The sequence below is a fragment of the Clinocottus analis genome, unplaced genomic scaffold (genome assembly GCF_023055335.1).
Source record: "Clinocottus analis isolate CAN_PGR_092001 unplaced genomic scaffold, fCliAna1.0.p SCAF_5, whole genome shotgun sequence".
Taxonomy (NCBI): domain Eukaryota; kingdom Metazoa; phylum Chordata; class Actinopteri; order Perciformes; family Cottidae; genus Clinocottus; species Clinocottus analis.
The window spans coordinates 15,062,613-15,090,497 of NW_027176207.1; the positions used below are offsets into that span (position 1 = coordinate 15,062,613).

Here is a 27,885-nt window from a genome sequence, read left to right on the forward strand (position 1 = left end):
CTAGACATCTATACCTATTAGAAATATTAGAAATGCCTTTTAATATTGTGGTATCTATACATAAGTGTCACATCTATGCTCTCATAAATAGTAATCCTTTTAGGACCACCAATAAAAGGCATTGTCCACACGGTCACAGGGTGTTGTGAGGTGTCCACTAATAGCAACAAATGTCGATTCCTTTTTTTGTTCAAGATTTATTTTTGCTTTTTTTTGGTGATGCGGCAACAACAGCAGCACCCAGGAGGTGATTTGTTGGACCACCGTTCAAACTGTTAAGTAGAAAAAAAAAACAGTACAAGGCTACCAGAGAACTAACAGACCATTGCTTTTGAATGAGAAAAGCCAAACAACGAAATACTGCATGACAGTAACTTATAGTACCTAGTTTCAACATACAATACAAGTTAACTCAATAAAAACGCCTTCCTTAACTTTAAACTAAATACATCATAAACCAGCAGTTACAATTATTTGAAGTCAAGTACAACTTGGAACAATCCATGTTCTTTTACACATGCCTGTGTACCTATACTGTATTTAGACATACTGCAATATTTTACATTATCACAAATCCTGTGTGTATTACTAGTGTTCTGCTGTGCAGCCACTTTGCTTACAGTTCTTGAAATCTGACATTCTTAGAGTAGATGTGCCAAGGAGATGCTGAACAAACCAAATCTTTAACATAGTGGCCAGAAAAGCAACACAGAGAAAGCCTTTCCCACCCGACACCAACAACTTTCATGTCATAAAGTAGTCTATTCAATATTAATAATATGCAATATTTTTGTACTCAAAGGAAAAGAGAAATGACATGCCGACGAGGCTGGCAGATGAATAATATCGAACTTGGATGCTGTTGTGTGGGTTTTCGGTGTCGTCGATGAAAACCTCAGAAGAACGACAGTCAGTGGCGAGTAGCAGGACAAACAGGGTGAAACGTAGGTTGTAACAATTAGTCAATGTCCATCTCGGGAAGCTTGCTCTCTGCCGCTCCTTGTTCCATGCCTGCGGACGTGGCTTTGTCCGCATTGCCGGGCTGGCTCTCTGATCCCCCCTGCTCGTTGACCGGCCCATTCTCAGTCTTCTCCTCCTTGGGAGGCTCCACCTTGGGCTTGGGTTTGGATACCACAGGGTTACAGGCTGAATAAAGCTCCTGTAGAAAGAAAGAAAGAAGTGTTAAATAAAAGTAATAGTTTGCTCATTTGATCCACTGATTACTAAAACCAATCACAAATCTACAGGGAGGGGATTAGGTGAAGCCTCTGGTAAGAAGCTACCTTCACATTTGTACAACCTCCACTAGTTTTAAGTGTGTGTGTGTGTGTGTGTGTGTGTGTGTGTGTGTGTGTGTGTGTGTGTGTGTGTGTGTGTGTGTGTGTGTGTGTGTGTGTGTGTGTGTGTGTGTGTGTGTGGTGTGTGTGTGTTTCAATGAGTGTTGTATAGTTCCCATCACGAGCGGAATGGGAGGAGAAAATGTACCTGGAGTTTCTATCACAGACCGGAACACTCAATGCACGGCGTGTTCATACAGTCCAACAGTAACATTATCAGCATTTCACTCACAAGATGCACATAACCCTCTGTGGGAAAGGGGTCATCGGTAAGCTCTGAGATTCTAGGTTCTAGGTGAGACGCTAGCTTCACTGACCAATCACAGCGCATGTTAATGTTCCCACGAACTCTGTGACCAAACACACGTTGAGGGTCTCGAGAAAGCCGTTTCATGTATTTTAAGCAGGCTACTCTTTCATAGAGGAAGACAGGTGAAATGTGATTGGATAAAAATGCTGGTAAACAGGTCCCAAGAAGCCATACAGAAGGCCTGAAGGAGCAGAGGAACAGATCAAGGCTCATCGCAATGAGAAAATAAGCTAATAGGGAAAAATAATTATAATACATGTAGTGTATTTGTGAAAAACAATTACATTATAAAAAACTTTTAAATATAAAGAAAGAAAACACATTCTAATTTCTTTTAAATATAAAATAGCTATAACTTTGTGATTCTGTTTAGGCCACCAGAGAAGGCTTAGAAGGCCCTGATGGTCCGCCATCGGTGCATGTGTGTGTCTTAAATGCACTCTCCGTACCTTTATCTTGGCCTGGATCTCTCCGACTTTGACCACTGGTTCAAGAGTGAGATCCTGATTATTCTGCTGGTTCATCTTGCCGTTCAGCCAGATCATGGCGTCCTTCACCTCCTTTTCCACCCGAGTCACGTCCAGCTCATCCAGATGATCGTACAGCTCATCCTGTTGGGAGAAGTAGAGATACCTTATACCACCTGTCTGGTAATTGTTCATAGTTAATCTCACATAGAACCACATTAGCTGTGATTAAAATGTCTAATATAACACCAACTGAGTCAAACTAAACACGCCTTTGGTTAGTCAAACAAGCTCTCAGTGTCACGTTACCTTTGTCTTGTAGGCTTCAATGATCTTCATGTACATCTGGATCAGTCTGCCAAGCTCCTCAAATGCTTTTGGTCTCTCCTCAGCCTCCATGAATCTCTCATAAATTGGCTGGCCCATTGTCTGAAGAAAAAGAAGAACACATTTAGTCAGAAGACAAAACTTACAAGCAACTGAGCTTATTCATCATGACAAAATAAAATGAAACCTTCAGACAATTTTTGATATTGTCAAGGATAAAGTCATCCCCCTTATTTCAAATATTAAACTATGAATATCAGCTTTCTATTACAATCTCAGAATACAGTAGATAAAGATATATTGTAAACCATATCTCATAGTCATAGTCATAGCAAGCAGGGGATATGTTGAAGTTATTGTACATTCAACCATCTTCTTAAACTGTTTGAGTTCACTTTTGAATCCAAGTATTACTATTTCCCTTAGAAACATCTGTCCAGTTCAACACCCCCTGCCTGGTTACCTTTAGTTCAGTCAGTCTGTCAATGTAAACTTGTTTCTGTTGGTCCTCTCCGTCTTCATACAGCCAGTTTTCTGTGTCCTCCAGCTTTATGGAGAATGTGTCACGATCCTACATGTCACATAAGAAGATGAAATTTACAATGTGCAAAAACAACAACAGAAACTGTGCTTGATGTACATGCAGTATATCTGAATTTCTATGAAGATGAATGTCTGTTGACATGCGTCTCAAGTGTACTCACAGCTTCATTCACAAACTTCTCCAGGACCCCGTGCAGCTTATCCCTCATGTCGTACACATACTCTTCCACGTTATTCTTTGCGTCATTCCTCTCCTTCTCAAGCTTATCCTGCATGATCATCTTGCCCTGGAAAAGCCACAAGGTAGGGAGGCGTCAGTGCACACAAATAAAACACTTGAGGATGGACCAAATGGACAATAAATATGAAATTATATTTGCTAGCTGCTTCCATCTAAATAATCTCATTTGAATGTAACTTTATCATGTTTGATTCCGCACAATAGAATTTCATAACAATAATCAAACCCTTGGTGCAATGTTACATGTTGTGGTATCTAAATGTAAGCTGTTGAAGTATATATATATATATATATATATATATATATATATATATATATATATATATATATATATATATATATATATATATATATATATATATATATATATATATATATATATATATATATATATATATATATATATATATATAGGAAAGCTAAAAAGGTCTGTATGGTGGGGAAGAAAATGAATCCAGCACTGTGATAAATCTTAAATAACTATGTGGAAATACTTTAGAGTATTATGTTGTTACTCTGTCTTCAGAAAAAGCACAGCTATTATATCATGAACATAACTTATAAAAAAGGCCAGCAGCCTTTTCTCTTTTTTAAAATAAAAAGCCAATGAAAGCTGGACCAGTAAGTTTTACCAGCACATGACTGAGACAAATACCGTGAGTGCATGCAAGCCACTCGTTGTGATTTTTAGAACATTACCTCATTCTCCACAGACATATTTAGGACGTCATCTGACAGCTGCCCGTGCAAATGGTTCTCTACGGGCAGCTCCACTGTCTTCGTCTTCACCTTGGGCTTCTTTGCCTGAGGGGGCTGGTCGTTCTTCTTTGCCTGCTTGGCATCTTCTGTTGTCTGAAACGACATGAAAATAATTTTTATCTGTGAAAATAAAAACATTCAACTATGACCTAGAAGCCATGTTAAAGATTAAACATGTGTTTCAACTGTTTCCCTTTCTAAATGCTTTATTTCTTTCCTTCATTCTTAGCACAGAAATAGGGAAAGAAAGGCATTGCAATTCTGCCACGTATAGTATCAAAAATGTATTAGCATAATGGTGATAGCCTTAAAGCCAAGCACAAGGTTACCTCCATCTCCTCGGCCTCTGATTTGTTGTCTCCGTTGTCTCCATCCTGGAGTTTATGATCCTCCTGGTCCACGTGCATTTTGTTCTAACGCGAAATGAAAGACATACCACATCAATTGTATTAAATATAACAAATTGCATTTTGCGACCGGTTAAATCCAAATTGTGTGTTCAGACCATTTCAGAGCAAGTGTCAGCAGTACAAAATACAAACATATAGACACACACACACACACACACACACACAAACACACACAAACACACAAGTTTATACTAAGTTGTTTGAGTAACATTCAAATCAGAACAACACTTTGATGCAGTACTTTGGGGGAAAAGGTCAAACAGTTGGCTCCGGAGCGCAAATGGTGACGCACAACCAAAAATGAAATGTCAAACTAATTACAAACCAGGCATTAGCCAGAAGAAATATCAAACTCATTTCAGTCTTCTTGTTAAGGCAAGACATCTAAATTCCATTGTGATGACTTTACTGACTTAACGAACCAAGGTGTGGCCAGACTGACTGTATGAACAAGTTCTCTGAGGTGAAACAAGGACACACACGGACACACGGACACACACAGCAAAAACAAGAAGTACACACCTCCTCGTCTTTTACTGGCTGGTCCGTCTCTATCGGTTCTTCTCCCTCAGCTATTTTCAAGACCTCTATGAGCGAGGCGCTCGATACGCTGAACATGCCGTGAACGTTGACCCGAACTTTCACCTTGACTTTGGAACTCTCTCCAGACGCCTGAGGAACCACGTTGTGGATCAGGAACTGGCCTGTAGGGCGGAGAAAGGTGTACATGTTTAGAGTAGGAGAAAAGCCCTTTTTATATCACAACAAATGTTTCTGTGGCTTTCATTCCGAGTACGAAGGCACCACCAGGGCCTTTAACTAGCCGCATGCACGCACAGAGCTTATCAGACATGACGGTCATAAACTGTTTGTTGATGGAAACGTTTGGATTTTACAAAGATGACCAATTTGTTTTATTTATTTTTTAATCTTCAATGATTTAAAAACAGTTAGTACTGTGTGTCCCTGTTTTTTTTTCCTGGTCTGTTTGTGAAAAGCCTTTTTGTTTAACTAAAAGATTCTTAGAACTGTTCAATGGCATTTGTGTCCTACTTCCTCCATCCCCTTACACAAACAAATGTGACATGGACTTCAAAGTAAATTAAAGTTTCTGATAACTTGGACTTAAGCTTGCATGGCAAACCAAAAATGATATTAATAAATACACAAGTTAGAATAGCTTTTCATTACAAGCACTTGTGTTCTTCTGAAGTTGAACTTGCAGTACCTATAGTGATGTTCGGGTAGGGCAGCTCCTTGGGGTTGTTGTAGTAACCTTCAAGGGTGAAGGGCTCTTTCCGGAAAAAGGTCAAAACTTTGGAAAAGGGAGCTGCATGGTTCTTTTGGAAGACCTCACAATCACTGTAAAAAAAACAAAAAAAAAAAACACAACAAGAGGTCAATGAGAAAGCGAACCTAAACCATCACAGAATTGTTTTCTCAATGCTGGATATTAGTTAGGATTTTGAAATGATCTCGTAAAATGTGAATGAAACTAAAAATTTCAAAAAGATCCAATTCAGACTTAAATTGCAAGTTTGGGTCACATTTTGAAAGTCCACTCATCTTTTATTATTGAGAGAGCTGCATATAGACAATGATTGGTTCATGTGATTAAAATTGTAAGGCTTTCTAAAATCAAACTTCTGAAAGCTCAAAACCCATGATATCAATGAATCCATAAATATCCATATCAACACTGAAATAGGGTATTAGCTTTGCAGAATCTTGTAATGTGTGATGTCCAAAGTAACAGGTGTGAAGCAAACAAAGTAAAACAACTCCTTATTTGATGTACTCAGGGGACAGAGATCATACCTCAGTCCTTCCTCTGCGGCTGAATTCCATTTGAGTGAGATGGAGTAGGGGACAACATCTGTAATGGAGAACTCTCGGACTTTGAATGCTGGTGACAGGATAGCACACTAGGGAAGAGAGGAAGAAAATACCGGTCAAACTTTTGCATTGAAGCCGCTTCCGTTTTCTGACCAACAGCAAGAAATGAAGTATCCGCCCCAAATATTTCATTTCGAAGACTAAATTGAAAAATAGATTTTACATACATTTGTGAAGTTATGTACTATCATCATGTCTGGTTTTTCTGGTGTTATTTACTCAACAATATACATATAAATAGCAAATACAATTGACGAAATCCTGCATCAACAACAAATAAGTTTAGTCACTTAAACATTATGCATGTATGCATGCATGTCTTATTTCTCACACTCTACTTTCACAGCTGTCAGCACTTAAGTATGCAAAGTGTTGGTCCTGACATGTGTGCTGTACCTGCAGAGCACAGCCTCTGGCCACGGCCTCGTCTGCGTTCAGGGTGGTGCTCAGCTCTTTGCCAAAGAATTTGCTGATTCGCTCTTTGATGGATGGGATTCTGGAGGCACCGCCTACAATCTCCACTGCATAGATATCCTCCTTTTTCAGCTCTGGATTAACAGAAAGCAGAAGAGAAGGATGACAAAAACAGGCTTGTTAAATAAACACAAAACTGTAGCTCCATTTGCCAATAATCTGATCAAAATCATGACAAAGCATAGAAGGAAATATGTTTCCAGATACATTTTATACAAATGTATATCTGTTGGTGAAAACACATTACTCAACAACACTAACTACTCTGGCACAACCAAGTATTGATTTGGATTATTGTACGGCTTTGTTAAATACTTCCTTGTCAATCAAGGCATTCAACTGGTCGGTTATTTCTTTCTCGCAGATCGTCGCTGAGAAAAACAAACAGTTGCTACGGACATATTGCTGATTTCTATACACACGGAGAGAACTATTCTTTTTAGCTGAAGCAATCAAATAACTTGATCAATATTTTGTGTACAATTTTTGATTTCTTTTGCAAGCAGCCATTTAATAAGATCGATAATGTACAGCAAGCCAATAACTGACGCAAAACAAACTCCTTCAGGGTAATTTAAGAACACGACATGTCCGGTCCACCATGTCGATGTTGATTTCACAATAATGACCGGTTCTCTATGTATTATCCATAACTTATGACATCACTCAGAATGGAAGAGAAGGGAGGCGGTGTCTGAGCGGAAGGCAGCACTCTATGCAAGGGTGCATGTGCTGATGGGGATAGTCCAGTTAATAATAAAGTCAGATGTACTCACTGGCTTGTTCCATGACGCTGCGCAGGGGACCCTCTACTTTGGCCAGCAGCGCCGCACACATCTCCTCAAATTGACCTCTGGGGACACATGGTCAAGGATTATTAATAGAGTCGCACACACCGAGTACCGTTAAGAGTCACTTCTAATTATAGTTTAATTTGTGCTCATCTATTGCAGCTCTCTATAATATTCAGACACTAGTCACAAGAAAAGACAACTCAAAGAGACCGTGGGGGCTCCACATAATCAATAAACAGAGCAGACAAGTTGCTTTATTTTGAAAACACGATAAATTATAGCGTTTCTCAAGCCCTCATTACTGATTTTGGTTATACCTATATACCTATATTGTCCTCTTAATTACTAGAGTAATGTTCCATCTCACCTGTTAAGTTTTCCAGAAACGTCAATGTCATTCATGAAGCACTCAATGTTAAGAGGCAGGTCGGAGGAGTTGGCGCTCATCAGTTTCTTGAGTTTCTCACATTCTTGGTGCAGTCGGACCAGCGCCCGAGGCTTGGACTTCACGTCCAGCTTGTACTTTTTCCCAAACTCCTCGCAAAAGTGCTGGACCAGGATGTCGTCAAAGGCCTTCCCACCAAGCTCGGCATCAAACGCTGTGGCCAGGATCTGAGGGTGGAGAAGGCATTGGATGAATATTATACATCACTGCATAGCTGTTCGTCTAGGATGTCTGCATGTGAGGATAGACTTTTAAGTAGTGTTTGCTACCCATCTTTTGAATACATGAATTTCAATTAAACAACCTTCATTAGGTATCACGGTATCTAAAATGTTTCATCAATTAAATCAATTGCGGTGAAGATTAAGTGTATTTTTCTTAAATCTATAAAATTCACTGTCTGGTTTTGGCCCCCTTCGATGGCAAGGCATTCCTAATCGGCAATAACGTGTGCAACATTTAGATTCAATTTCCTTTTCTACTACTAGAATGTTTTCAACTCAAAAGTTTAATCTTTCTTTACACTGAGTCAAAATTACCATTAACAAATGATTAAAAAGCATTGTGAGGTAGCACTGCTTCATCTATGCCAACATGAGAAAAGAAATGACCAACCTTTTGGCAAAATCCACAGAGAGCACAGGGCTGTATCATCACAACTGCCCCATAAAACCTTTTCCTTGTATTGCTTTTCAAAATGGGCACAAATTATTCATTACTCACCTTGAGCTTTCCCTTGTTGAAGGCACACACTGACACCTGGTAACCTGAGTGGCCCACATCCACAAACACCACTATCCTGGGCTTCTCCTCTGGAGCTGGCAGGTCCTGCTTGTAAATGCCATACGCCAGTGTCACTGCAACAAACAGGCAAAATCTGGTGTTAGTTTGTGCACACATCTATGTCAACTACAGCTGACCTAAGGAAAACTCCTAGAATGCAAATACATACAAATAAAATGTCGGCTTCATTTTCTGACGTGCATTATTTCACTGCATATGATGGGAAAGTCACAAACTAAAACATAAAGTTTCAGTTTATTTATGAATACATGCTGTAGATATTGTGACATATTTACATGGATTTGAAACTATGGCATACCCTTAAACTAAGGTACCTTTACTCAGCAATGACTTTTGCCATATACTTAGCTAAAAGTGGACAACGCTATTTTTCATAGCTTTCGTAATAGAGGCAATTGCTTCAGGAGATAAGCCTAATACATAGCTCCCATATAGCATCTATTGTAATTTCACGGTACAACGTTATAATTGTCTGAAACCCCGATGACTGGTAGCAATAATTGAGATGCTGATGTCCAGCATGGAGTTTAGTGCGTTTTAATATACCTGCAGTGGTCTCATTCATTAGTCGCAGACAGTTGAGGCCTGCAATCTGAGCTGATTCCATGACAGACCTCCTATCTGAGTCAGTGAAATAGCTCGGGACCTGGGAAAGGGAAAACAATGCAGATGAAGGATTTGACTGAAACCATTTCTAATGTAAAAAAATGTATGCACATGGTATTACTGTAAGACATTAATAACATGCCACAGGTGTCAAAAAAGTTATAACATATCCTTTATTCCTTCTGTGTGAATGATCACTTTGAACACTATTGATGAATAAATCATCATCATTATCATCATCATCTGGATACCGTTGCCGTGTTGGTCATGCCGGGTGCCAAAACATCTCCTTGTGGAAAAGGTCTAAATTTAGCTGTTGGCCACAGTAGCAATAACATCTTATCCTAGGGCTGAAGTAACAGTCTCCCTGTATGAGATCTGTAACATTACATAACAGATGCTGTTGGCTGAATTCATATACGGAGACCAGCAAGATACACAGGCGCTATACACCAACAAGGTGCAAGAGAGGAAATCAAGTGTTCAGACAAGACATCTGGTGAAGTGCATAGAGCTCAAAATGTCACATGAACAGGTGGCAATACATTGATACACCTTGGAGGCAGCTTTCATAGCATAAAGTGCAGTAAGTAAATTGAGTCGCATGTCTCTAAAAACCACATTAATCCAATGCCACATCTTTAAATAGGCAATGTGGAGTGATCCAACAAGTAAATTAACACCCATTAGACATTTAAAGCCAATTAGATAAGATGTGCTGCCACAAAAAAAATCCAAAGGGCATCCAATTGGACATTGAGAATCATTAAGATCTTCAAAAGAAAGGTAATGCACCGTACTGACAAGTCTATTTCAGACGTTTTATAGATTTTCAGACACCCTGCTTAAGCTGTGAAACTGTTGCACAAAGGCTTACCGAGATGACACAGTCTGCAACTGGTTTCTTCAGTGCACTTTCAGCAGTCTCCTTCAGTTTGGTCAGGAGCATGCCAGTGACCTGCTCGATGCTGAACACTCTCTCCTCCTCCATGTACATTACCTACAGTTGGGGGAGATTTGGAAGATGATTACTCTTGAGGCAACTTATTTTAATAGCTTATCACTGTAAATCAAGCTATAAGTGATAATGAAAAAGGCAGTCAGTTTCATTTCAACAGATTGAAAGCTCATAAAAACAGGCCCCACAAGACCCAAAGAACTTATGTGTGTATAAATTATGTGTAACTATGCAATCTGAGAACTCTTCATACAAAGTACTGATTTTGCAGGCAACAAAAGGTTGTTACAATCTACTCTGATTTGTCATTTCTTCTGAGGATTAACATTAATTATCTCCACATGGACAAAAAAACATGCCGGGCTGTGTGTTTACAGCGTGCTTGTCTTTAGTGTAGTTTGCAAGACCTTACAGATTCAATCTGATGGCACTATTGGGTTAGCTAATTTCATATTTATGCAATAAGTAAATTGAAAGGTTCACAAACACAATGATAAGTTCTTACCACAGAATATTGTTATAAGAGACAAAATGCCAACACAATATATATAACAGTGTAACTCCGAGGTAATGGAAACTGTATTAAGGATACAAGCATAGAGGACTGGATATATGGGGAAAGATAACATAAAACAATTTAGATTTTGAGGAAAGCGCAATATATTAAGTAAGTTTTTTGAAAAAAATCAGGTAAGAAAGGGGTAAGCAATAAAGTCAGGAATGAGCGGTTATGCTTTCTGTTAATTTGTTACGGCTGTACCTTTTAATATGGACCAAGTTCAGGATACAGTACCACTGATGAATATAGCAACCGGTTGTTGAATGTGCTAACCCATATATTACTTTGATATTTTGTTATAAATAATTGCATATTTTTCTCCCACATGTTGTGGTTATCTATGTTATTCATTGAATACAGCAGAGACACTGTCATATTCTTAATCTTACTTTTATACCGGTGGCTCCTGATGGCATTTTTGCCAGGTCGTACACCAAGTTAGACTTGGCTGCCTGGACATAAGGGTCTGAAAATGCCCTGCTATGGAATCGCTTGAAGCCCTGCACCGTGTTCTGACAGTTGGTCACCACCTGGACATGATCGGAGAAAAAAATTGAAGAATTTAAAGCTACATGTTTTTTTGCATTTAATCACAGGGAACACCAAAGAATTCAATGGGGCCACTGAACTGATCTTACCTGGCTCTTTGCAGCTGCTCCTATTGATCGATTTCGTGGCCCAAAAGATACAACTGAGCTGGAGGGGCAACAAACAAAAATGTGAGGCGGTTTGTATTGGGCACCTATTTGTGAATACACCCCGAGTCAAGACAGATTCACTTGCTAGTTAAATTAGTCTACATTTCTGAGCTCAACCTACATGAAAAAGGGACCGACCGTTTCCTATCGCTGCAGCAGCAACACTTGCCATTTTTTTTAAAGCACATTTTAATGGTAGTATGACCTTTCTTAATATATTTACTTAAAAACAGTACCTAATATAAAAGTAAAATCTACCACACACCCAAAAGAGATCATACTATTCTTTTAAAGAAAGCTTTATAAAGACGATGATTGTGGCTACATATAGGCTTGGTACAATCCATCTCTCATAGTACTGTATGAAAACAGTCTGAAGTGATGTGGTCAGTCCAATTGTTTCCCAGCGGGATGGTGGTCTCAACATGCTCGTCATCGTCACCCCTATCACAGATGACAGAGTAACATTCGCTGGGAAGTAAGAATTATGTTGTGCTGTTTTTGCTCATTTCTAATGATGTTAAGGGAAGAAAATAGAGACATAAGAACATTTTGTTCATTTTACAATAATAATGTCAACAAGTAGAAAATCAAATACTGTAAATACATATTTTTCCCCTTACCATTTAATAAATCACCCTGCACAAATTTTATTTTTTGTTTGCGATTTTACCGTTAGTATTTGGAAACAATGAATATCATACTGAATGGGTTTCGTGAATTTGACTATCTCCCATCAACTAAAGCTGATGAAACAGCACAACAAGGTGGCTTTAAATAGAGGACACAGTATACTAAACGTGTTAAAGCAGATATGTTCTACAACTCATGAACATAGTCTCCATAACATCTTACGCAGACGTGGAAATATCGTAAAAATGACGCTAAAGGTCCCCCTTGAAATTAATTATGATCATATAAAGAAACGTAACATTGTGGGAAAGTGTACCATGTCAGCCAAATGAGTTGACAATACAAAAACAACGCGTTTGATGACAACACTCTTTTAAAAAGGCATATATTTATATGCAATACAAACAGTAGTTATAACATCTTTTGTGCAAGACAACTTGCTAGAAGATTCTAACAAGCCTTGGGAAGCTGACGTCATCGTTGAGGACACAACGCAAGACGCACGATTTACCACACGGCGCAAACCGGTTGGTCGGGACTTTTGCCGTCGAGACATGAACAACGGTGATTAGAGCGGGTGAGAGCACCGCCCGCTCGTGTTCGCCGGGCTACGACAGACCATGTTCAAACCATGCAGTAACGGTACTGGAAACTGTGAGCTTAGCTAACTAGCCGCTAGCTCGCGGGAATCCATGGTGGATAGGAGCACGGGCTATGTACGCGGAGGATTAAGCTAGCTGGCGTTCATTATAGACAGTTCCATATTGAAAACACTTACACACGTGTAACTAACATAATCATTGCGAAAGGATATCTTAGCTGTAAAGATGAAAGTCCAGCTAACGTCAGCTATTAAGTAGGTTAAAGCTGCATTCGCGTGTGCCATTATCCACTTCACTCAAACATCGAACACAACCGTTAGAAAATAACTCCCCCTCTCTTCTTAAAGTATCCACTCATAACTCCAATAAATAATACCTTTATTTAGATACTTACGGCGTACATCTGTCGCTATATTCATTAGCGACTGTCTCGATCCCTCCGGCTCGGGCTACAGCTACATAGCAGCTTTGAAAGCCCAAGTCAAATCCCACCACTGACATCTTCAGCGATAAAACCGTCTTCTAGCTATAACGTTACCCACAGTTTGACTGACTCAAATATAAACAAATTGTGCCGCTTTAAAGGTGAAGTGAAGTAGCGTGCTGCTCTCTATTAAGTGTAGCTACTTCCAGTCATAATCCACACGGCTGGCTGTTACCGGTGTCTATGCAGCACAGAATATATACAGTACAGCAGCAAGGTGGTTGAACTGACTTCTCAACCAGAGTTATCGCGAGATGTGCATTGTTCTAGATATCTCTAGACGCTTCTATGGCCATGTGGAATACGGTTCTCTAATATTCGAGCTTTAGAGGAAAATATCTTGTGATTCCTTTCGTTTAGAGCTAATTTCGGAGTTCGAGTTTGACTGTGAATGTAAACTGCGGAAACAAATAAACGACTAATTGTTTTGATGATACCTTGGATCAACTATTGGTGGGGAAACTAAAATCGCCTGTTCTGCATCTGGGTGTTGAAAGTATAAAGTCATATTTTAGAAGTCTATCACATAGATTACATATTTGATCAAACAATTTTCACACTTTGTTTTTACAATTTTGTCTCAAAAAATATACACAAAACATGAATGCAATCCATCTTGGACAAAATATAAGAATCTAGGTTAATGAAATGAATTAATTTTAAATTTAATTTAAGACATGCATAACATCCAGCATGACACTGGTTTTAGGCACGTAAACAGGGAACGCAACATTTATGATTAGCTATCTTACATTTTGTAAAAGAATAATAGTATTTTCTTTCAGAATTGCTGTGCAAAGGGTTTATCCTGACATGTACATTTGATCTTTGCATTAAATAAACCAAAATGTGAAGAATATACAACATTTAAGTAGCTTACTTGTTATTCCTTTTTGTTAATCACAAAAACAAAAATAAAATGTTGTATTGGTGAGATTAAAATACAGTTTAAGAACCCATGAAATATACAGCTCTGACAAAAAGTGAATATTTGTGTAATAACTGCATTGGTGCCATAACCAAATACTCAACCTCAGCAACTGTGTGTATAGTAACTGAAGATATAGACATGAAAACAAACATATAGATAATTTAAAAAAAACATAGTGTATAATCCTAGTCTAATGTTTTTTTTTAACTTTTATTTTCAGGTAAATTAATTTGAGAAGGCATATGTAAATTCACAGCCATTAAAGCTATTGCAATTTACATTGTTGAAAACGTTTCCTGAATTCCTTGTTAGATTTGTATTGTTTATATTAAAATGACAATGAATAAATAAGATTCAATAGAGAAAAAAACTATGAGTATAAAGCCCTTACCATTTGACTGTCCAATTCAAATCTTAAAAAAATAAATATATTATAAATATAAAAATACAGTGACTATCGTTGCTAATGGAGAACACTATGCGCAATAAGGCCGCTGGTTTTGTTGTAAATAGTGTTTACCCATGCATGAACATGCCTTTACTAACCAAGATCCAGACCTGCCGAATGAAAGTCACATCCTCTATTTGGTGTATTATGGAGCCTCTATTTCTTTAGCCTCTATGTATTTTCCAGAAGTTAGCGCCATAGGCCCAATCATGGGCCCAATCCTGATGTCCCTCCTTAAACCTTGAACCTTCAGGAATTTAATTGACGTCAGCTCTTAAGGCGGAAAGGGGCTTGAAATGGTAAAAACACAAATGGGACATCATTTTTTCTGTAGCCCATCACGTTACATTGACAACATTATAACATGTTATGTACTATGAGCATTATTTATTTTTTTTACTCCCTGATTTGATCCTCTTCTAGGCTCCTGATTTTTTAGCATATCTATTTGGAGTATAAACAAGCTATTGTAATAAAGTTAACATTACTTAATAACAAGAGAGATTTTTGTGATACATCTGTGTGGATTTTGTGAATATTTGAAACTTCTAAACACTAAACAAAAGCACAACGAGTTTAATTATTTTCTTGGACTTGTGAATATGTTGTAAAACGTATATTATGCTGCAGCTGATTTTTGATTGATGGATATGGGAGAGTTAAGTAAGGTACATTTACAATAAGCCAGCAATTTTTAACAATACTATCATACATGACTAACTGGGAAACAATACTAAATATGATAACTATACTGCATATGAAATTAAATTACACATGAAACCAGGCCTGTTGATATCAACAACTTTTTGTTGTCTCTTTTCTCCCTTTCGCCCTGTCTCTCTCTTTTAGCACAAGAACCACAGGAGTATTCATAGGAGACAACACCCTCCCTCACCCTGAGACTCAACTCTTTTTTGCAAGCCTTTTCCTGTTACTTAAAAAAATTAAAGAAACCCAATATTGTGGCTCATTAGTGGAGAAGAGCGACACCACTTTCATATTTGTTCGCTCGGTCTCCGGGAGTCTTATGGCTCGAATATGTCCAAGGCAGGTCCATGAGGTCAGTGCCGAGCCAAGGAATACTCCAGTACTTAATCCCCTGTAAAACTTCACACGGCTCTTCCCCCACCCAACAACCTTAATCCCTACACTTTCCGACTAGGGGCGCCATCATTTTACAGGAGGGAAAACAGACTTCGACAGAAAACCGGAAATGGGTACTTGTTGATACCAACGAAGAAGAAAAAGTAAACTGCAACATGGCGACTCCCATGCACAGGATAATAGCCAGGAGGCAAGCGTGAGTATACTTTAGATATGCGGTTAAAATGCATCCTTTTTGTCGTTGTGTGAACGTTGTGCTCTTTTAAACACCAGTGACATTGAGCTTGCCGAGCTTCGTGTAAGATAAAGGAGGTAAAACACGATCCCTACAGGGCTTAATGGAGCACAAATGCGCCACGGTCTTTCTTACCAATACATCGTCTTTATTCAATCGTCGGACGGTTTGCTATGCTCAAAATTGATTCATTGGTATTTAAACTCGTTACTAATATGTTTCGATAAACTAATCTTAAACCTTAAACAGTTTCGTTTCTTCGGGTCATAGTGTTGGTTATGTCAGGTAACGATATATGTCGTTCACATGCGTTTTCCCAGTGCAAGTTCCAAGTCCGTTGAGTTTCGCGTAATGTGTCAAATCAGATAATAGATTAAATAAGGATAATCTTGTTCCTATATCAACATATATCATTTAATATCATTTCTGGTAAGACAAGCCATATGATGCTCAGAACATTCCCGCGCTGGAAGAAGAGCTTGACATTTGAAATATCGTTTGCGAGTTATGAAATGTACCACTTCCTCATCCAGCAATATATATTTCTAATCTATCCAAAGAGACCTATCATCATACTAATTTGTATCATTTTAATAATTCTGAAAACGCATACTAACCCTTGCCTTTATTTGGATATTTAATAATTATTTCTACATTTCAACATCCTGTTGATTTAATTAATTTTAATTAATTTGATTTGATTGTTACATTTCGCAGCCAGGGCACAATGGCTCATATTATGTACATTTTAAAGCCAAAAACATATTTAAGTCTCTTGATTTAAGAAATTCTTAGCACTGCAGAGCATATCCTAAGTAATTGCTGTTAATGTAAAGTGAAGTTAAATTTAATCAGGTACTCATTTGGATCGAGGTCTTGTATACAAGAGTACAGAACATTAAATAAGAGCACGAAGAAGAAAACATCAGTAAAATCAGAGTTTAGATTTACCTTTCCCAGCAGGTGGAAAATGACAGGACAAGTTAGTGAACATTAGGGCGGTGAATTGGATTTCACGCAACATTTATTTCTTTTTAACCCTGTTTTCAGAACCTTAACCATGACTGTGTTTGCCTAAATTTTACAAAGTAGTTTTAGATACCAAATCATAGCCACAGAGACGGGAGTTTAGACAGCATTATTATAGGTTTATGAATTTATTGACAGACAATATTCTCTGTTTAGCTGTCAGGATTTGTGGGGAAACACACATGCACATAATCCAGAAGATGTGAACATGCAGACTTTAGAAACATTGATGGGCTTCAACCTCCTTCCAACAGTTTCACAAAGTAGTTCTTGACAAATGAAGAACACTCAACTGACAACAAGAAAATGTGCCGTCCATCCTCATTCAGATGTGTGTGTTTTTTTTTAATAACATACAGGGAGGCCAACAAACAAAATGTGCGTTGCCAGAAGTGCTTGGAAGTTGGACACTGGACCTACGAATGCACGGGGAAGCGCAAATATGTGCACAGACCGTCAAGAACGGTTGAGATGAAAAAGAAACTCAAGGAGAATGAAAACAAACCCCTCAGTATTACTGGGTAAGGCTCCACCACAGTGCACCACAAGTCAGGCTGATTCTGTTGCCACTAATACTGCAACTTTGGATAACGAGCAGACTACAGATAATGACTGGAGTTTACCTTTAGGGTCTACAGCAGGGGTGCCCAATACGTCGATCATAGTAGTGCGGGTAGATCGCCGCATGCCACTAAAAAAAAAATTAGACTCCTTTTTTATTTTCAGTCTTTCAAAAACTTTATTGCCAAAACGCGGCTCCTGGTGTGCAAATTATTAGCCTCTTTCAAAAGAGCTGCGCCTCGCCTGGAATCCAGACGAGAGCAGGCGACTGGTCAAGTCGCACAGTTTTCAGCTGCCTTCAAAGCATACACAAGAAGTCACACAAAAAATGACTTCATGTTAGTTCCGATCTTTAGGCTCCTCGTAGTTTATATCTCACTTTTGGATTTATTCATGTGTTTATAAATATATAGTTATGGAGAAATGTGCGTGCACCTGCATCCTTCGTTCGTTTTGTCTGCCTGTGAAATACAATACTACAGGTTTTAATGTGTGTTGTACAAATACAATTTTGTATTATAAACCATACAATATATGTTTTTAGATTAAACATAAGACTAATAGTTAACAACCGAGTCTTAAGTATTACAACTACGGCTTAGTATTTCACCACAAACGGATTGCCCGCAATTGCCAGCTGCGTGAATGGATTTATTGCCAAGTGCAGAGAGGACGATGTTTTCCCCGACTTCCTTACCACTGCATAACACAGCAACAAGCATTATGCGCTAAAATGCTAAACATGAAAGAGCTCATTGATGTGGCAACGGCGATTGCCTGTTCTGTTCGAGCAAGAGCTCTTCAAAGATGGCTGTTCCGTGCCCGTCTGGAGAAGGCAGACTGTATAATAATATTATAAAAATATGAAGTCTAAACACTGTTCCACCATGGCTGATGACCATTTGGATGTCTGCCTGAGGCTGCCAGCAGCTACTGTCCAGACTATGCAACCCTGATGATTCCATTTAGTGCAAGTCATTAAAGTAAAATGTAATGACCAAAAATGTACAGCCTTGTATTGTGTCATAAGGGTTCATGTAGTTATGCAAGTTACGCCAGTATTGTAAATATAAAGTATAGTCTGTATATTTATTCATTAATAATGATATATATATATATATATATATATATATATATATATATATATATATATATATATATATATATATATATATATATATATATATATATATATATATATATATATATAATATGTCTCTAAGATTGTTGATTTTGTTCTCTTTACAGGCCAGGAACCGAAGGCCCCAATGAGAAGAAAACTAAAAAGAAGTAAGTAAGCTGTATATATTATGTATGTTTACAATATATGTGTAATGTGTGTGTTAAATACTTTTGCCAAATTCTTTGGCACCACAACAAACAAAGAGCTCCAACGTGGAGATCGTAGTATCTGTCCAACGGAGACCTTTAAGCCGTACGCTCCATCGAGCAGGGCTTTATTGAAGAGTAGCCGATAAAAGCTGTTACTAAAAGAACTTGGCTTACTGCATTTTCATACAGTGTTACAAAAGTAAAAAAAATAAACAAATACATGAAGTGGTCCATTAGCTTTTTCAGGAAGAATTATAAAACCAGCAATAGAAATGAGTTTGGAAGCAACTTGATGAATGTTTTGTTAAATGTTTTAGTCTTGGAGATGTTGCACCATTTATCCAAGAGACTGTTTGAGAGTTTGGGTCAGTCACACAGTACAAAAGGGTCGGGAAGGTCCCTCGTGAGAATTTAAGTTTGACTTGGTGTGAAATTCTGCCTCGGAGTGGATGTCATCATGGCATCGTGATCAAGTGGTGGTTATGGAAGGTCAACGACCTTAGCAATATTACTCTTCAACTCTGGATTCAAAGTCCAAACAGTAGACGTCTATCTGACCATTGTTAACCAAAGAGTGATACCACAGCTCCCTCTAGTGGAGCCTATTGATGACCATGATGAGCCACTAGTTTGTTCAAAACTGCTGAGGCTGTTATCTTCTTGACCAGCAGTAAAACAATTCTGCTGTTTTTTAATCCAGCACTTTCAATGTGTTCTTCTCAGAACAAGATGTTTGTACAAAAAGGGTAATGTGTGTCGATCTTAATCAATTGAATTATGTTTCAAATTTTCTTGGTTATCCTCAACTTTACTTTGATTATTGTTCATGTGTTGTACTATTTATAATCACATTAGAATATTGAATATATTTTTGAAAGATTCTTTTCACAGTAGACTTTTTGACTTGTGTAATCAGAAAAGGAAAGGTGCTACTATGAGGACCCTGAAACTGACGCAGCCGCCATTCATTTTATTATGTACAGTTGCTTCTGGAAAAGGGCTGTAATTTTACACACTTAAGCCCTCTTGTGTCTTTAATTTTGCCAAATGAATCAGTGTTGTAGACTTTTTACACAGCACACATTTGACTCGTGGCGGGAAGAGCACAGACGGAACTAATATTTTGAACAATTGCTTAGGTGCAGTATTTATTGATGTGCTTTGCTGCAAATAATGGTAATAGCTACACCTGTGTTTGCCGGTCTTTTCAAATAACTTGGTCACGTGTGCCATCACCACACCCCTCCCTCCCCCAGACCACTAACATGCGTCATCCCAGGTGGAATGTTGACATGTGGCTATTAACTTAAAAAATGTCACCAAACGGGTATTACAGTGTGTAATTTTGCAGTGGACTTCAGCAACTCGACAGACAGTTTGGCTCCATCATAGATGATCATGATGATAGTGGTGCTTTGTCATGTTTAATAGCTTTAATTGTTTTGGAGTGGCATGCCATGATCATTTGTTTTTAGGAGGGTCAGATACAATCAGTCATGAGATATCAGCGGCTGGTGAACTGATGTGTGAGACATTGTATCAATGACTATTTAGCACTGAAGGTGTCGCTCCCCTCCCTCATAAAACACAGAAAGGGGAGGAAGCCGTGATGGGTAAAACACTAGTTTATACAGCATCCAAAGAACAAAATATAGAGAACTTGTGCAGGTATTTTTCCCAATTTAAACCGTTTTTCTCAGTTAAAGGAGCCAAACAAGAAAACAAAACAAAAACCTTCCAGATTGGCACTTTATACGTCAAAGACATGAGTAACAACACACGCTGTTTCATTCACCGTATGTACCTTCACCTTCTGTCATTTGCTCTCAGGGCTAAAGACGGTAGCGACAGCAGCAGTGATTCAGACGGCTCCTCAAGTGACTCATCGTCAGACAGCAGCGACTCCTCGAGCTCCTCTTCAGATGACAGCGACGGCAGCAGTGACAGCGACGATGACAGCTCTTCCTCATCTTCCTCCTCCTCTTCATCCTCGGACAGCTCAGACTCGGGAAGCAGCAGCGCTTCAGATCAAGGACCACCAAAGAAGAAGAAAAAGAAGAAATGAATAAATATGTTGCATTAAGTGGGTGTTCTTGTTGTTTGTTACCTTAAGTAGAGTTTAGCTGGTCACTGTTTTTTTCTTCTCTCTGTAATGCATTGTTGGAACTGATTGGACAGGACACCTTTGTCCTATGTATCAGGCTGCTCTTAAAGTTTGAGCGAAAATAGAGGGAGGAGATTATTTTCCGTTGATCAATGTGTCATGTTCTGTTTTCAAAACACAATTTCCCCCTGTTACTTTTATTAATGCGATATTTTCTCAAGTTTGTAGCTCTACTGAGAATTTGTATTTTAATTATCTAAAGAAACTAATGTGCTTATTCATGTTGAATTTGTGATTTTTGTATTAAAGAATATTTTAGTCAGATTTGAAGTGTGCTGCTCACAACAAATAATGCAACGCTGCAACTGCTACTCACACTTCTTGTGAGACATATTAAAAAACAAGGAATACAAATTTGTTAAATTTTAAGTTAGTTTGGAATTGGAGGGTCTGTTTGCTATAAAATTGCAGTTGCTTATTTCCCTGTAAAATAAACTTGGCTTTTGTTTTGTTTATAAGGCTCTTGGAATTTGCCATTGTAATAGGTTTTATTTTGCTAAAGAGAGATGAGTAATTTACATATGTATTTGAGAATAAAATGGGAGTAAATTGACTAATTTACAAAAAGGATATAAAAAGAATAAACATCTCTCTTTCTGGATATGTTGGTAGAAATGATTCTATGTCCTAGGTTAATATTAAAATAAAATTGTATTTGAAATACAATTGGACTACAGGACCCTGATTGATGAATTCGGGTGTTGCTGCCCACACAAATGTCCATAATGCAACATTCAGTTATCAGAGTATGTGTAGCTTAAGTAACTTTTGAAGAAATTTTAATGAGCTGGATTTTTTTAGAAAGATTTATTTTATTGAAGAAATTGAACCAAAGGTATTGAAAACAGAATAGAATAATATATTCAGTGTAATCTACAAATAAATTATTGAATATTAAGGCTCAAAAGACTGAAATTGATGGCATAAATTAAGCACCACGGAGTTACCGTAATGGTTGTGAGAAAAACGAATGAACATGTGTGTAACTTGATTCATATTATTTTTGTATTAGCTAAAAGAGACATGTGACAACTAAATGTCTAGTTGTACATTTAAAAATAGATGGAGAACAATGAAACGCTCTCCATGATTTCCGTCTTGACCGTCAAGTCTGTGGCACAATCGTGTACAACCTGTGCGTCACACAAACGTTGCATTCAAAATATCGGAATTATTATAACCATCGGCTGTGCTGTTACAGTGAAACTGCACAGTTTCAGATATACGATGTCTCTTTTACATTTGACTCAACTACATTTGACTTATTAGAAACTTTTTTATCTGGAGAGCTGACACTAGGCCGTTCTCAAAAAAGTATTGTATATAAAATTGAAATTAAAATAACTTCCGTGCCCATGTTTCCTCGGTTAGGTGGTCGGTTCTAGACATGTCCCACGGTACGTGAACGCAGCACCGCTTGCTGCCATCCATGCATCCAGTCCTGTCTGTGGTACCTGCTGGCTACTTAACTTAGCAGCCTTACCTATCAGTCACTTATGTTTCAGGAATAATACAATGAACGACAGACAAAATGAATTTATTTAGTTTTCTACTCGATGCGCAGCTGCGTTTCAAGGAAAAGATGGACACCGACCATTTGGTCTTAGTGTTTTAGCTGTTATAGCGTTTTGCTGAGTCCATTTTGCGTGTAACTGGAAAAGACAAAGAGAAAAGAGCTTTCCAATAGCTAAAATGGTTTGGGCCTAAAAAGAAGACAAGAGGTAAGGATGGCGATTATCACAAAAGACGGTATTTGGTTATCAGCTATACCCAGTGGTTATTTGACATTTTGAGAGACTGTTAATTTAGATTTCCGCAGGAAAATTCAATGGTTTCACAGCTAGCTAGCTAGCTATCCGCTAGCCTCAAAACGTTATGCTATAGAAAATATGCAGGTAGTCTCGTAGGTGGCGTGTTAGCTTCCTGCTAAACGGTCAGACACTATAGCTACTTTTTGAGTTTTTAATTACGGCAAAACGTTGATTGTTAAAATGGCTATATCGCTCAATGTTATTTTAATTCGTGCGGTGGCTTCCCATCCCTCGGAAAAGTAAGAAATAGATTGTGGCGATAGTGTTTTTGTTCGTGTGATGTTGGCTAACGGGTCGTGACGTCTGATGTTTGTGTCTTACTGTTACGCCGTCGTTGACATACCGTAGTTTGTCAAGTATTAGTGTTTTTTTTACATCGTCGCGGAGATAATTACTCGGTATTTGCCGTTTGTTGAGTCTAAGCAGTCAACAAAAGCTGCTCGCAGTTTGTTCATCGAGCTTAATCAAACTGTTCTCCACGTCAGCTTCGTGAACTCTCAAAGCTTAACAATTCACATTCGAGAAACAACTACTTCACGTGTTTGCGGTTTCTCTGCAACCCCTAAAACGGGACAATGTTAACTAATCCGAGGCCCATAACAATCGTCGTTTTTTCCTCTCACAGTGACGAGCGAAAACTTTTGGTTTGTTGTCCTGTGGCCTCCGCACATTGATCCAGCGTTTATTACAGCAGATTGCTCCCGGTGTCAGTCCTCGCCGTGTTCGGTAAAAATCGCAATCACTCAAAATTACTGTTTAATGTGAAGGCAACATAACAGTTTATGCGTCTAGCTTTTGGTCTCGCAAAAGGACAGCTGATATGCTTTTCTAGGAAGCCATTTTACGTGCCTCAGTTGGGGGAAGGGCCAGAAAATGCATCATAAGTCCACAGTTCAGTAAGTAAGTAAGTAACAATTAGCAACACCACTGCTACATATCTGTGTCTAACAGGGTGTTCTAGACCAACGGAGACGAGGACATGTCAATCTACTTGTTTATCTTGGTTGACACATCATGGTGGGGAGGCGGCCCAGGGTCATGAACTTATTTATGGCAGGTAGACGTGAGCTAGCACAACATCTGTACTCAGGTGGTGGTGGGTCGAGGTTAAGGTTGTTTGAGTTCTGGGTGCAGATGTTCATAAAGTGTACTTCTGCTTGAAAGTGTTATTCTGATAATGTTTTATTTTACCAGCTACAATCTAATCTTGTGTTTGCAATATAAAAAAACAAACATATTGCCTGCGCTTAACTTATAGAAAGTGTGTTATATGATGACAATATATTAGAAACTTTAATTGAAACGGATATTGATGTGATGGGTGATGATTCAGGTTATGCTCAAGGCCTGGATGAGATGACGCAAAATCAACACTAACATTTGAGAATGTTTACCATGATATTTAATAACAAAGGAGACGGTTCAGATAAATCATGTTTACATCAAAGTAAAGGCTCACCTCAATCGCTCACTGCCCCTTTTTCAATGAATAACTGGCATGGATTCAAAGTCTTTGTCTGTAAACTGTTTTTATGTAGGGTACATCAAAAGGTACCTTGGGAAATCTTAAGCGGACGTTTTAGAGATTTAATCGGCCTACAATCTAAGTTACTCCCAATATCTGCACTGTTAAATTATGGGAATATTAATACAAAACAGTCCTGTAAATATGGTCAGCGGGGATAACGATTTATTTTCTGTCATCTTGTGCTCCCTGTGATGCAGCTCACTGTGAAATCCTCTTCACTTCCTGTTAAGGTTTTTCTCTGTGGCTTCAGTATAACTGTTTCCTCTGTCGCCAAGCAAGGCCACACCATGCACATGTTCGGTTAAATTGTTATGGTGACTTGTTGGTCCATTCCAGACAGAGGAGTGGGTGCATGTTTCTTTGGCTTTGACACATCTATTGTACATTGCGGAGGTTGGACAGTGTGGTTTTCCCGGCTGGCTATTTATAAAATGAGCAATATCTAGTTCCAGACTGTTCAACAACAGTACAAGATTGTCAAGCTCCCCTCTCAGAACTGAGTATTCCTTGTCTGAATGAACCGCATGCTTTACAATGCTTCTCTTCCAGATCACCTTTATCTCTCTTTGATTATTTAATATGTTAAATCATCTGGTTTGTTCATTGTACAGATGCTGTTCTTTTGGAGAACCCCACCAAACGTAAGAGACAATTGTGTCTTCAGCTAAGGCCTGTGAGTTTATAATCAAATTGTATCTCCTTTTAAGAGAAGCTTGTGAAAAGTAGGTTGTTTGAAGGCTTTTCCTGGAGTCTGCTCGTTTTAATAAGCTCAAATCTAATCAGACATCAGCAGCTCTTTTTTATCTCTCAGTAGTGTTGCTCACACAGCAGAAAATGTGCTACTCACTGTGTCCTGACCTCATGCATCTGTTCTTCAGCTTTTGTTCTCTAGGATGTGAGTTAAGCTCTCATGTGGCTAGCAATATAGTCCAGTGGAGGTGAAGCTCATTAAGGACATTTCATTTTACAGATACTGTACTATAATATTGGTCAGAAAATTATGGCATCAGTCTGAGACTAGTGTAACCGTAATACTTCTAATAAAGGGAAATCAAAAAATAAATAATTTCACAGCAGGGTAAGTGCAACAAATGGATCAGTGTCATAAACAGTAAAAATCCTACTTGGCTCCAGAAGGGTATAATAACAAGTACACAGAGTATGCATTTATTTAATACAAAGGTAAATGGGTCGTAATAGCCGACTAAATAGAAAACAATATTGCTAATCTCCTGCACAGGAAACTGCATGGAAAAAAACAATCTATTAATGATGCAATTACATTTTTCATCAACTGGTCTCTTCATTCATATTTGGCCACAACTCGTATCAAAACACATGTTCTGGTGGGTGTGCAGGTTTATTTAGAGGTTCAGAGTAGTAAGCTCTAGGTTAGCATAATTCTATTTGTAGGCAGGCAGATATCCCAGTGTCAAATTTAGCCCGGACTGCTCCCTGAGGACTACGATTATGACTGATACATGGAACACTACACAGTACAGACATCTCTAGGACTCTGTAGTAGCAACTTTTCCTGTTACACCATGTGATTTAATAGGAATGACTGCATGTTGGTGCTGTTGCACGATGTCTTCAGTTTTCTAGCCATGTTTTATCTCAGTACTTTAAGTTTTCCAAATATTGATTCATTCAGGTTTGGTATGAGTAATAGACTCTAAGGCGCATGTTTCATGTAGGTACGCATTTCTGGTTTAAGCTAAAAGAAGAAACAAAGTTCAGGGTTGATCTGTTTGACCAAGGAAAGATGGGTTTCACATGCCAAGTGCTTCTTGGCATTACATTAGATGTATGAGAGATGATGAGTTAATGCGAAGTATATTCAACACATGCATACGAAGGCTTTGTTTATACGGTTTATGCGTGATTCATTCTATTTTTTTCTCATTTAAGTTATCACTGATGTCACGAGTCACTCCTTTTTTAAATTGCATTGCATTTTACTGTTCCCTATCTATAGTTCAGATATGAGCGTCATGTAAAAAAAGGTAAAAGCCTCTCGACCGTTGCTAAGATAATGGAGGGTTTTGTGTCACATTTCACAAACAATGTGGTGGAAAAAAAGTAGCAAGTGCATTGTGCCATCTTAATCAAAACTGCAAGTGACAGCATTTTCTTACTGAGCTTGTCTGACTTTTTTCTAATTCAAAATCCATATGAACTTTCTATTCGCTATGTTACTCAACCACGGATTATTACACTATTTGAAAGGGGTCACGAGGCAAGACGGGAACAATTTAGTGATGGGAATGAATATGAATGAAAAAAACAGTGTTACATCACATTGCACTTAAGCTAGTAAATATTTGGTGTAAGCCTAAAAGCTTGGGAAAGTTGCTGGTCAATTTTTTTTATTTTAATTGAATTTTATGATCTTGGCATGAAGGTTGGCCTCGAGGCACATTTGGAGCTTATCATCCGAGTCTGTTGTGTTCATTGTTCATAATAGTCCTCGGTTAAGAGCTTCGCTGGATGTTAAATATAAAAATGCTCCTGGATTAATCTAGTATTAATAATTTTTGAATTTCAGAATGCGGAACAGTCACAGCAGAGGGCTCTTATTGGTAAATGCTACGAGCTTCCTCTGACTCAGATAATGCACGCCTGCTGAGTGGAGGCATTCCAGGCAGTGAGTCAGTTCAAATGCTTCAAACCTGCCTGAATGAAAGGATATAAGCAGTTGTTTAGAGAACATGCCAATCAAGAGTCTTGTTTTGATATGTTAATTAAAGCTAATCTGAGGCCACATGGAAATATTAAAGAGCTTTTACTGAAGGAGAAACTAAAGAAATCTGAAGACTAAGACTTCCTCAAACATCATCAGCTAAATACTTTTAACATAACAGAAAATAAAGGCAAATTAATTACCCCTACTGTGTGAAAATGTCCTTGTGCTCGCTACCTACTGTATACAGCCATTGGTCTTTCCTAAGGAAAGTAATGAGTTAATACGTGTGCGATTTACAGTCACCCCGTTTTCAAATATTGTGTTTTTGGGGCCATATTCTGATCGACACCCTGTCCTTGCCGCTTGTGGTCTTGATGTCACCGGTCCCAAAACAGCTGCTTATATGAGGCAGGTTTGCAGCATTTGAATGGACCCTCCCTCTGGAATGCCTGCTGTCAGCAGGTTTGCTTCAAAAGCACCACAGTAGGGGGCTCTGAAGGCCCATCGGTAGGCGTTAGTGGGAACTTGTTGTTGATGCATTTTTAAAAAAACGCTCTTTGTAAACACCATTTGAATAAATGCAGCAAACTGTTAATGACAGATGACAGTTTTGGGGCGGTGGGGTTGTTTTTTATCAACATTAATGACAAAATTCACAAACTATGTTGTTGTTTTTAGACTACACAATAGTTCAGTGGCATCACATTTT

At 38.4% G+C, this 27,885-nt stretch overlaps 3 protein-coding genes across 5 annotated transcripts in view; 2 read left to right on the top strand and 1 right to left on the bottom strand.

Moving 5' to 3' along the window:
• Window positions 1-177: 177 nt before the first annotated feature.
• hspa4a (heat shock protein 4a) lies at window positions 178-13,550 on the bottom strand. The gene is made up of 19 exons (XM_068600014.1): window positions 13,258-13,550; window positions 11,569-11,626; window positions 11,320-11,460; window positions 10,291-10,413; window positions 9,354-9,453; window positions 8,727-8,860; window positions 7,926-8,170; window positions 7,541-7,617; window positions 6,687-6,838; window positions 6,213-6,319; window positions 5,623-5,756; window positions 4,917-5,098; window positions 4,314-4,397; window positions 3,925-4,077; window positions 3,146-3,271; window positions 2,905-3,012; window positions 2,424-2,543; window positions 2,097-2,258; window positions 178-1,159 (listed from the first exon to the last, which is right to left on the bottom strand). Exons 1-19 carry the CDS (start codon window positions 13,362-13,364, stop codon window positions 959-961), a joined length of 2,514 nt encoding a protein of 837 aa, XP_068456115.1. The 5' UTR covers window positions 13,365-13,550; the 3' UTR covers window positions 178-958.
• zcchc10 (zinc finger, CCHC domain containing 10) lies at window positions 12,744-21,782 on the top strand. The gene is made up of 6 exons (XM_068600015.1): window positions 12,744-12,838; window positions 15,576-15,786; window positions 15,889-16,026; window positions 17,454-17,615; window positions 18,904-18,945; window positions 20,818-21,782. Exons 2-6 carry the CDS (start codon window positions 15,782-15,784, stop codon window positions 21,050-21,052), a joined length of 582 nt encoding a protein of 193 aa, XP_068456116.1. The 5' UTR covers window positions 12,744-12,838; window positions 15,576-15,781; the 3' UTR covers window positions 21,053-21,782.
• An 828-nt stretch (window positions 21,783-22,610) lies between these two features.
• aff4 (AF4/FMR2 family, member 4) overlaps window positions 22,611-27,885 on the top strand; it is a 29,909-nt gene continuing 24,634 nt past the window's right edge. Inside the window, exons 1-2 of one of the 3 annotated variants that reach the window (XM_068600300.1) lie at window positions 22,611-22,872; window positions 25,102-25,131. The gene's annotated coding sequence lies outside the window, so the exon portion shown is untranslated. Of the gene's footprint in view, window positions 22,873-25,101; window positions 25,164-27,885 lie in introns of those variants that run through there. The other 2 variants (XM_068600298.1, XM_068600301.1) reach the window with 2 other exon arrangements.

Excerpts from the sequence above, each read along its gene's own strand:
- hspa4a (XM_068600014.1), bottom strand. The coding sequence starts at position 13,364 with ATGTCAGTGGTGGGATTTGACTTGGGCTTTCAAAGCTGCTATGTAGCT. Across the intron at positions 11,461-11,568 it reads GAGCAGCTGCAAAGAGCCAG|GTGGTGACCAACTGTCAGAA; the intron begins GTAAGATCAGTT and ends GATCATGTCCAG. Across the intron at positions 6,320-6,686 it reads CCAGAGGCTGTGCTCTGCAG|TGTGCTATCCTGTCACCAGC; the intron begins GTACAGCACACA and ends TCTCTTCCCTAG.
- zcchc10 (XM_068600015.1), top strand. Across the intron at positions 16,027-17,453 it reads ATAATAGCCAGGAGGCAAGC|GGAGGCCAACAAACAAAATG; the intron begins GTGAGTATACTT and ends AATAACATACAG. Across the intron at positions 18,946-20,817 it reads GAGAAGAAAACTAAAAAGAA|GGCTAAAGACGGTAGCGACA; the intron begins GTAAGTAAGCTG and ends ATTTGCTCTCAG.